We start from the raw sequence: 10,529 nt of genomic DNA on the forward strand, positions 1-10,529 counted from the left end.
AGGGTGTGGGCAGGTTAATTTACCCCCTGAAAGGTGGACTGAGCAGTGGATGTCACAATTTATTTCCTGACTTCCCGCTCCGCTTCCTAGACTTTGCTGCTGACTCATGGCTCGTCTGCCCCATCCGACCACGTCTCGCTCCCTGATGGAGGAGCTCAGCCACCCTGCCGGGCTCAGCCTGCCCGTGCCAGTGCCATGGGGATGCACCCACCACCGGTTCCTAGCAGCTGAGCATCCACCACTGCTGCTCTCATGGTGGGTTCGGGCTCCCTGCGTCTGCTGGGCTTTTTGGACAGAAAGCACAAAGGTTTATGGGATGTGGTCACCTTGGAGCAGATTGCTAATTATGTTTTAACAAACAATATGGCTTAGCAGCACTGTCTGGGTTGGTGGGTGGTGAAATCCAAACAGATCATCCCTTGCCGAGAAGGCAAAACCCACCCACCTAACGAGGATGTCTTCCGAAATGGTTATCTTCAGCTTTTCTGTCTCATTGCATATGACTCGGACTTCATCTCATTTGTATGTAAATAACAAGCTGAAACACCCAACAAGAAGATGCCAGTGCCCTAACAGCTCATAATGTATTCTGATCACCTCCCTGCAAAACAAAGAGTGCACACCAATAACCAGACGGCTCCCCAGGGTACCAAAGTGGCCCAGCAGCTCTTGCATTTCTGGGAGAATGCCTTTAATCGTCCCTGCCCTTCTCAACTCCCCAGAATTGCAAAACTCATGGTTTTTGCTGCCTGCCTGGAGACATTCAAGTAGAACAGGTTGTTTTGGAGAAAAAAAAAAAAAAAGGCCAGCAGTCCAGATTGAGGACATTTTGGGGGTGGTTGGAGCTAAATCCCACTCGGTGTCATTCGGGATGTGTACCTCTGCTGTTTGGTGGAGACTCGCAGAGCTGATCCAAACAGACAGGTGTGAAAAGCCACATCTGCCCCTGGGTACGGAGCCCACAAATGCCAGCTCCTGCACACAATAAACAAGCCCAGTAAAGAAATGGTGCATCTCCCCCAGCCTCGCATACCTTGTGACAGCAGGCTGAAAGAAGACAAGTGTGGGAGCCTAAAATGACAATTCCCTCTTTCTTCTGGCAGCCCCTCCCTTAATGCCATTATATTCATTCACCTCTAATATCTGATCAGAACTTGTTTGTCAGCTTCAGGACAATCTGCCCTTACTGGGGTCAAGAAAGCATGAAGACGATCTCATTTTCCCATCGCACCTGGGCTTTGAATTTTATGCAAATCATGAAGACGTTCATAAATTTCAGGTAACATCCCAGGTAGCTTCAGCCCAACATTCTTCCAGAGAGAAGCAAGCCGATGTGCACCAACCAGGAATTTCATACTGCAATGGGAAATTCAGTCTGAGTGACCCAACTGTCCTGGTTTGAGCCTGACTGGCAGCATTTCTCCAGGGATCATCAGACATTTGATCTTCTGTAGTTGGTAGGACACGAAGCACCTGCTTAATTTTTCTTCCAGAGATGCCAGTGGGACTTTAGCTCATACTTAATGATTTTGTGCCACTGGGGCACATGAGTGAATTTCGAAGGCATGTGGAGTCCTGTCCTGCAAACACAGAGGCAGATGTTTAAGCCCTAGTCATGCGCACAGCACGGGCAATGCCAGCAGGAGAACAACATGCTGAAAATGAACAGAACTTTTAAACATGAAGAATAAAATACTGTAAACATTGCAGTTCCACACAGACTGAGAGGCCAGAAAATGCTACCACACCCTATTGACTTTGCTCTTCTTTCCCAAGGACGTCAGGAAATAAAATAAACAGAATTTGTGGGAGTATTTTTCATGCTGGTTAAATCTTTGCTTTTGGCTGCATTTTGAATGGAAAGGTTCAAAGATTTCAAAAAGAAATAGCACCTGTAAAGAGCTAGAAATTCAGGACCGATTGCACCCTAAAGTTAAACATGCAAATAATACAATTCCATAAAGCTGGGCAACATTTTTCAGAAAATCTGCCTCTTTCGTTGAAATGTTTTTCAGATCAAGATGGAAATGTATCAGCCACATCATCAGATGACTGGAGACAGTGCAAGGGCCACCTCTGGGTGAGATGGAATTGTCTTCTGGAGATGCCAATATGTCTAGAAAGGCAGCCTAGAAAACCTGCCATAGACTAAACACCTAATATTAAATGGTCAAAATTCGAGATGACACTCAAATATAGTGTCTCAGAGGAAAATCATGGATCAGGACCTCTTTGTGATAGGTATTGAGTCAGCTCAAAAGATGGTCTCTGCCCAACAAGTGTGAACAGTCAAGGGCAACTGGATAAATTAGAGCCCTGAATGAGATGTCAGGCTTCATGAACATCACACCTGCACTTTGCCTTTGGGCAAAGAAATGAAATATTTTCATTCAGATGAAATATTTTTGTTCAGTTTTAGCCGTTTTAGTTTCACTACCTTTCATTCAAGTTACTTCAGAGGAGCCTCCACTAAGCTCCACACTGATCTACTACATCTTGTAAGTAGGGTAGGAGTATCAGGGTAGCTATTTATCTTTTTCACCCTTGTTTGTTTCATTTATTTGGCTTTGCAGAAAGGAAATTAAATGCTCTGCAAGCATATAGCAGCTTTGCAATAGGGCTGAGCAATTCCTGCCAGAAATCACAGTTAGATAACTCTTCTAGCTGAGCAGATTCACACTGGCTCCAAGAGGTGTGTTTGAGTGCAATCACTGTTTAACAAGTTTCAAGAAGACAGCTGGCTGCCTGGCATGTCAAAACCATGAAGGCACTAAATTGATCTCTGGACTTCCATGCAACCAAGCCCAGATCCCCAGAGGGATAAAAAGGGCATCCTGCACCCCCTTCCATCAGAGAGCTGCACTCTCCCAGCTTGCTGCTTTGTGCCTGTGCCAGGCCGTGATCTCCTGCTGCGATGAACCGGCAGACGTACAGCATGAGAGCCGGCGGTGGAGGCAGATCTTACAGCGCTGCCTCAGCCGTCATTCCCAGTGGCAACAGGGCTGGCTTCAGTTCGATGTCTGTGGCACGATCTGGCGGAGGTGGAGGAGGTTTTGGAAGGCTCATTGGAGGAGGTGGCGGTGGCGGTGGGTTCGGCAGCAGGAGCCTCTACAACCTTGGTGGTACCAAGAGGATATCCATCGGGGTTGGAAGCAGCTACAGGACTGTTTTCGGGGGTGGAGCCGGTGGCGGCGGTGGACTTGGTGGCGGCGGAGCTGGCGGTGGTTTTGGACTTGGTCTCGGTGGTGGAGGTGGCGGATATGGCTTGGGTGGAGGTGCTGGTGGGCTTGGCTTTGGTGGGGGACAGGGAGGTGGTGGAGGGTTTGGCTTTGGTGGAGCAGGGGGCCTGGGAGGACTTGGTGGAGGGCTGGGTGGTGGCAGGAGTCCAGCGGGATTTGGTGGTGGCCCACCGGGAGTCGGTACCATCCAAGAAGTGACGGTCAACCAGAGTCTCCTGGCACCCCTGAACCTGGAGATCGACCCAAACATCCAGCAGGTGCGGAAAGATGAGAAGGAGCAAATCAAGACCCTCAACAACAAATTTGCTTCTTTCATTGACAAGGTGAGATTTCACCAAGCGCCGTGGAACCGTGCTAGGGAGCAAGACAGTCTTGTATCTACAAAAATACGGCTTCAGAAATCTTCAGTCTATTGCATATTTCCTATCTGCATGTTTTAATAAAGTAATCAAAAAAGAGCCTACTTCTGAACAGTTACAAGGCAGAAAGCTAGACCTTGAAAACTAGTAACAAGGATTCAGGTTTTGTGCCTGAGAAATAAATTATCTCAAATTACAGTAAGCCAGTTGCTTAGCCTAGCTGTCTCTGCAAGGAATCACAGCAGAGGTGCTGCTTCTTGTGTCCAGCTTTATTGTCTGAAAGCTAAGGTCCTTCTTATATAGACTCAACTTAAGTCCTTTCTCAGCTTTTCTTTGTCTAAATACCTTATATGTAGTACACATGAGCAATAGAAAAGGCAATTAAGTACCTGTCTTTTAACCTGTAGCACTCAATATTAGCATTAATGAAGGAAGATAAATATCACTTGCAAAGAAGGAAAAAACGAAGGATGTTAAAGAAAGCAAGTGATGAAAGAGCTGAACCCACATTTTCTAATGATTACTCATTGGCTTCCTGAATTAAATTGTCTCTAATTAGAATTGTCCACCAGTGGCAAATTTGCTTAGCTACTGGATGGGCAAACATAGCACTGGGTAATCTGGATGATATTCACAGCTGGATTTAACACTCCTGGTTTGGGATTCACTTGGTTTGTGCTATTCATCAGTCCCAGTTACTGCCCCTTGGCCATCAGCACCCTCACAGGCTTATTATGCTAACCCCCTTCTGCTTCCCAATGCTCAGGTCCGCTTCCTGGAGCAGCAGAACAAGGTGCTTGAGACCAAATGGACCCTCCTGCAGGACCAGGGTCAAAAAACCAGTGCAGGCAAAAACAACCTGGACCCACTCTTCGAGGCTTACATCAACAACCTGAAAAAGCAGCTGGCCAACCTGCTCAACGAGAGAGGACGCATGGATGGGGAGCTGAAGAACATGCAAGACCTTGTTGAGGATTTCAAGAACAAGTGAGTGCCTGTTCAGTGGCACATCCAGGCAGCCTGGGGTGAAATGGGATGCAAATGGTTCAGTTTAGCATTAGGCAGTAGGATTCATCTCACTTAAACCTAGCTTTCTCAAGGACAAGCACCTAGTCTGAGATATTCATCAAACTTTCTATGAGAAAGAGAAAAAAAAGGATCTCCAGTCTGTGCTCTAGTCCGTAACAGGGCACCTGATGAATCTCCCTCTAATAAACAGCTCTCATGAGGGACCTGTCCCTGCAAAACCCCTGCCTTCTGGCACAACAGGGGAAAAATGGTCCATCAATTTTTTCCAATCAGAAAATGCAGGCTCAGCCAGGACATGACAACTTGTGATGAGACTTGCAAAGGAAAACCCTCTGCAACTTCTTTACTTAAAACGTCATACCCAGCCCAAATAACCTCGTGGTCCTCCCTGTACAACTTTTCTGTTTATTGAGACATGATCTAGCACGTCTTTCCCTTTACCCCTCTAGATATGAAGAGGAAATCAACCGACGCACAGCAGCAGAGAATGAATTTGTGGTGCTGAAGAAGGTGGGTGAGACAGGAGTTTTAACGGATGCTGAGCATTGCATAGGCTGGGAGAGCCCTAGAGGGTGGGAGATCTCATGGAGCTGCATCCTTGTCCTTTAAAAGCTGACAGTTGAGTTATGGTTTGGGGGGAAAGGAATGAAGGGAGTTGAAAGAGGATGGAAGTAAATTCTTGTCCTACAATGTACATGCTCACCTGGGCTGAACAGACCACGTAGAAATGAAGATGCTTGGCAGTGCCAGGAATTCCAGGTCACAAGGAATCCCAGGTCCCAAGCCCATTTCTGGGCTTGGTCAGTCCTTGGCTGAGCTAAAAAGGAGCTACCAGGTGCTGCAGACAGGCCCATAGTTGTTCTTTTCCAGGATGTGGATGCTGCTTACATGAATAAGGTGGAGCTGGAGGCCAAGGTGGATGCGCTGACCGATGAACTCAACTTCCTTCGAGCCCTCTATGATGCGGTACAGACACCCCCTCCCCTGATTTCTGTCCTGCTGCCACCCCGGGCAGTGACTGCCATTCCGTGGCGCGTGAAGAGGTAAGTACAGCTGGCATGGAACCCTGTGTGCTTCCCCACAGGAGCTGGCTCAGCTCAGCGCGCAAGTGTCCGACACTGCTGTCATTCTGTCAATGGACAACAACCGGGACCTGGACCTCAGCAGCATCATAGCCGAAGTTAAATCTCAGTACGAAGACATTGCCAACAGGAGCCGGGCTGAGGCAGAGGCTTGGTACCAAACCAAGGTGAGCAGACCCCTGGATACCGTGGATGTATTTTTGGGAAAAGTCACTGCTGTCCCTGTGTGAGGCTGTTTAAGCCACATCTTGCCTGCTTGGAGAGCTCAGACTGTTCACTCTTCCTCCTGAACCTCAGTATGAAGAGCTGCAGGCCACAGCTGGGAAGCACGGGGATGACCTGCGCAACACCAAGGGGGAAATCTCTGAGCTCAACCGGCTGATCCAGAGGATCCGGGCAGAGATAGAGAATACGAGGAACCAGGTAGGAATGGCAAAAGATGCCCACAGAGCACTGCTCTGTGGTCCCTTAGCAGCTCTCTGCTGTCTGGCACCACGCTGCTGATTGGAGAGACAGCAGCAGCCGCAGAGCATGATGTACCAGAAAGGGTACTGCACCACACCATGCACAAAATCATTCTTGTAGATTGGCATTTCAACTCCAGCAATGCTAGCTATGGTAGAATGACCCCAGTCTTAACTGTTGCTCATAAACACCCTGGCCAGAACAGTTTTCTTCCTTGGCTGAGTCTTACCCAAAGAGACAAGCAGCAGTCAGGAGTTCCAACCCCTCCCCTTGCAGTGTGCCACGCTGCAAACGGCCATCGGAGACTCTGAGGAGCGTGGGGAGCTGGCCCTCAAGGATGCCAAAGCAAAGATGACAGAGCTGGAAGATGCCCTACAGAAAGCCAAAGCTGACATGGCCCGGCAGCTGCGCGAGTACCAGGAGCTGATGAACGTCAAGCTGGCCCTGGACATCGAGATCGCGACCTACAGGAAGCTGCTGGAGGGAGAGGAGAGCAGGTGGGAACAAAATCCCTGCAGAAGGAATAGTGAACATCACTGTTCCCCTGCCAGCAGATTGGTTTCCCCACCTGCCTCTGTACTTTGTCTCTGACCTCCCCTTTGTCTGCCCTCCAACAGGCTGAGCGGCGAGGGACTCAACCCCATCAGCTACTGTAAGTATCACTGTGCTCATTGTGCCTTGGGCCCACTGGGAGCAGAGCCTTTGAGCAACCCTGGGAAAAGGGAGGTTTTACCCAATTGCTCCATGTAAGACATTCAGAGCCTACCAGAGCCAGTAGCGGGTGGGGACAGAAGTTGGGTTCAAGTCCCATGGGTCCAAGTCCCGATGATGGTGCTTTCTGGAACTAGGGGGTTGCCAGAGCAGATGTTCAACCCTCTGGTTGTATCTTCCTGCAGCGGTGATCAGCTCCAGCTCTGGACCAGCTGGTGGAGGTGGCCTGGGAGGAGGATTTGGTGGACTGAGCCTAAGCGGAGGAGGCAGCGGAAGCGGTTTTGGCCTTGGAGGAGGCGGTGGAAGCGGTTTTGGCCTTGGAGGAGGTGGTGGAAGTGGTTTTGGTCTTGGAGGAGGCGGTGGAAGCGGTTTTGGTCTTGGAGGAGGCGGTGGCCGTGGAGGCTACAGCTTTGGAAATGGAGGAGGACTTGGACTCGGCGGTGGTGGTAGTCTTGGAGGAGGATTTGGAGGAGGCAGCAGTCTCAGCATCCCTAGCAGTCTTAGCTACGGAGGAGGTGGCAGTGGCGGCAGCAGCGGGCTGAGCACCGGAGGGGGGAATTTCAGCTCTGGAAGTGCAAAAGGCACCAACCCAGGTGTGAAAATCGTCTCCAAAACCTCCTCCAGCAAAAAGAGCATAAAAAGCCAAAGCCTGAAGAATGCTACACAGCCTGAGTAAAACCGGCGCCAGACCCTCCCTGAAACCATCGCTTCTGCCTTGCTCCCGCATCGCCCCCGCACACCACCACCCCTCCACCTGCTCTGCCCCGGCTCCTTGCACCATAGTTCTTAAGCATTTGGGTCCCACCTCAAGAAAAACAGCAGAGCATGAGCTAACCAGATCTCTCAAAATACGTGAAACAGGTTTAAAAGGCAAACACGACTCTAAGTGATTTTCTGAATTGGGAATTGTCCTTTGGGGGATTGGTTTGCTTTTTAATGAGTCTGAGCAGTTTGTAATTGCAGCTACCTGACAGCCATCAGCCAACACAGATCAAAAAGTGGTGCAGATGCAATAACTGGGTTTTTTAGCTTGGTTTTGCATTCACGGTTCTGGCCTGCAGAAGACCAGGGACAGGCTGGGACCTTGGCTTCAATCCAGCCTGCTTTGCCCTCCCTGCTGGAATGAACCAAACTCACCCCTTCAAGTTAAGCAACTTGTTTTCATACACACGTGAGGGATTTTTTTTCTGCTATGTAGAAATACTCAGGAGGTTGCTGAAAGATCCCAGGCAGTGATTTGCAAGCTCGTTGCCCCTCTTAAAATATCCCTTACTATGGGAGCACAGAGCCTATTAGGAGTGATTTCTGAGTCACTGCAAAACCAGCCTGAAGGGCCACGTCCATGCTGCTCCTTGGGGTATTTCGGCTGTTCACCGTGTGGGTTTCTCTGCCAAAAGAGATGTGTTTGGGGAACCAAAAAGTGAAGTCAGGTCTCAGCCCAGCACATGGAAAACACGGCAAGCGGGAGCAGGCACCCAAAGGGACACCAGTGCCCCCCTTCTGATAGAATTTGCCCCTCTAGCACTCCACTCTGTCTTTTTTTATTTTTGTGAAAATACCATTAAAAAAAGAAAATTGCAGCTTTTTATACTTCAGTGATAGCGAAATTATGCTGTTTTCCTTTTCCTCTCTTTTGGGAACATGTCCAATAAAACTGGATTGTAATTTATTTGTTCCTACATGTTTTTGCTCTAAAGCACAACCAGCAGCATGAAATACTCCCAGTGTTCAGTGGAGTGAACGGGAGGAGGCTTTCATTTCACTTTTGGGGGAAAAGTTTCAAAATTCTGATTAAAATAAATGCTGAAAAGCTTGAAATGAGGTGCATGCTGTTACGAAACAAACTGAAGAATGTGGAAAAAGAGGAGGAGGGGGGTGGTTTATCCATCAAGCAACAAAAAAAATTAGTCACCATTCATTTCTTAGCCCATTGCTGTGGTTAATCCAAAAGCCTTTCTTCTTGACAGGGAGGTTTTTGCATGGCTCTACTAGCTCAGACAGAAAAAAAAATAAAAAATTCAATTTTTGCTTTCTCAAAAGACATAGCAAAACCTAGCATCTGGGGGAGGATTTTATCAGGACAATCTAGACTGAGGATGGGTTTCGGTGAGATGGAACTGAGCAACTTACCACATGATGCAGGTGTTTTGGTCACTGTAAAAGGAGGAAAAAAAAAGGGAAAAAAAAAAAGAAAACCTCAGACAAACACTCATACCTTATTGCATTTCAAAGAGTCAGACGCTTTGCTCTCCTCTGACCTCTCAACATCCCAGCTTTTCATAACCCTGCACAGCAAATGGGCAGGAGCGAGTGAGCACACACCAGCCCCGCGGGTTTGCAGCAGACGCTCACAAGTGCCTCAGCAAAACCTTGCTGAAACCCAGATGCACCCAAACACAGAAGCACCCAGTCTCCCTTCACTCAGAAAATCAAGGGAGCCACAGTAAAAGAGACCAAAGTCTGGGGACAAAACCCCTCAGCCCCTGCTGCTACGGAGGATGCTAATTTTTGGACAGATTGGTCAGAAATTAGCAAAGGTTAAAAATAAACTGTGAGTCATCTTGATTTCTGTACTTGCCTGTGCTAATGCTGACTTACACAGCACAGCATGAATCAATGCAGCTAAAGACAACCTAACCTTAACTAACCCTACCAGTTCTGAATGTCTTTCTTCCCAGTTTGGGGTGAAAAAAAAAAGCAAATAACAGCCCAGAAGAGAGGCGGTGATACTGAAAGGCAGCCAAGCTCCTACAAACATCTCAAACCTCTCGGCTGGCCCCGTTCCCCCTCCCCAGGACATGATTCCTCCAGTGGTGCCCTCCCCCAGCAGGCAACCCCTGCACAAATCCTGCCTCCCACACTGGCACCCGCTCTGTGAGCAGCCTTCCCTTCTGAGGGGGCAAATCTGATGAGGACAGTGCATGCGAGTGACAAAACCACACAAGGGAATTTTGTGGGACTGAGAGATACTGCAAGAATTTTCCGTGTTTTTTTTTTTTTTTTTTTTTTTTTTTTTTTTTTGTGCCTAAACCATCATTTGCTTTGCCCTTTGTAATATTCCACTTAATTACCGTTGTCTGCAGCAACAGGCTTTCCTAGAAGAGCTGGGGAGGTAATGACTGCCTTAAACATGAATCCTTTCTCTTTTCTTTAATTAAAGCATTTGCAGCCTGTGCTCTGGTTCCCAGGTGTGACTTTGCATAGCTCTTTGGAAGTCAAAGGCAGGCTCCCGGCCGCTGCTGCCTGGCCCCCTTCCACCGGATCCAGCTCACATGTGCCAACTCCCATCTGCAAGCTTAGGAAACCAAATCTCCATACATCTGCCACATTTCCAACACAATTTATTTAGTTTCAATACCAGTATAAGCCTGGTAACATTCGTGGGATTGCTGCTGATCCAAACCAGCAGCAGTTACTGGGGTTACCTGCATCACCCATGAAATCAGGGTTCAGGGCTGGCTGCAGCAGCTTCAGGACACGCGAGTGTGGGTGCAGCTTTCCTGGGAATTTTGGCATTTCCAGCACATTGCGCAGCACCCGGCGGGTTCCCGGTCTCCACTCCCGAGGCGAGAGCACCCCCTTGCTACCGCCCGGCTTGCTCCCGTGCAGCACGCCCGGTGATCGGCTCCCCGATAGCTCGCCTG

The 10,529-nt window shown here is 48.7% G+C and overlaps 1 protein-coding gene across 1 annotated transcript; it reads left to right on the plus strand.

Annotated features, from left to right (window-relative positions):
* Nucleotides 1–2,914: 2,914 nt before the first annotated feature.
* On the plus strand, nt 2,915–7,561 carry LOC116499833 (keratin, type II cytoskeletal 5-like). The gene is made up of 9 exons (XM_032204685.1): nt 2,915–3,562; nt 4,365–4,585; nt 5,077–5,137; nt 5,498–5,593; nt 5,712–5,876; nt 6,007–6,132; nt 6,451–6,671; nt 6,792–6,826; nt 7,071–7,561. The coding sequence occupies exons 1-9, from the start codon at nt 2,915–2,917 to the stop codon at nt 7,559–7,561; spliced, it is 2,064 nt and encodes a 687-aa protein (XP_032060576.1).
* The last annotated feature ends 2,968 nt before the right edge of the window (nt 7,562–10,529 follow it).

The sequence above is a fragment of the Aythya fuligula genome, chromosome 29 (assembly GCF_009819795.1).
Source record: "Aythya fuligula isolate bAytFul2 chromosome 29, bAytFul2.pri, whole genome shotgun sequence".
In the NCBI taxonomy this organism is placed as follows: Eukaryota; Metazoa; Chordata; class Aves; order Anseriformes; family Anatidae; genus Aythya; species Aythya fuligula.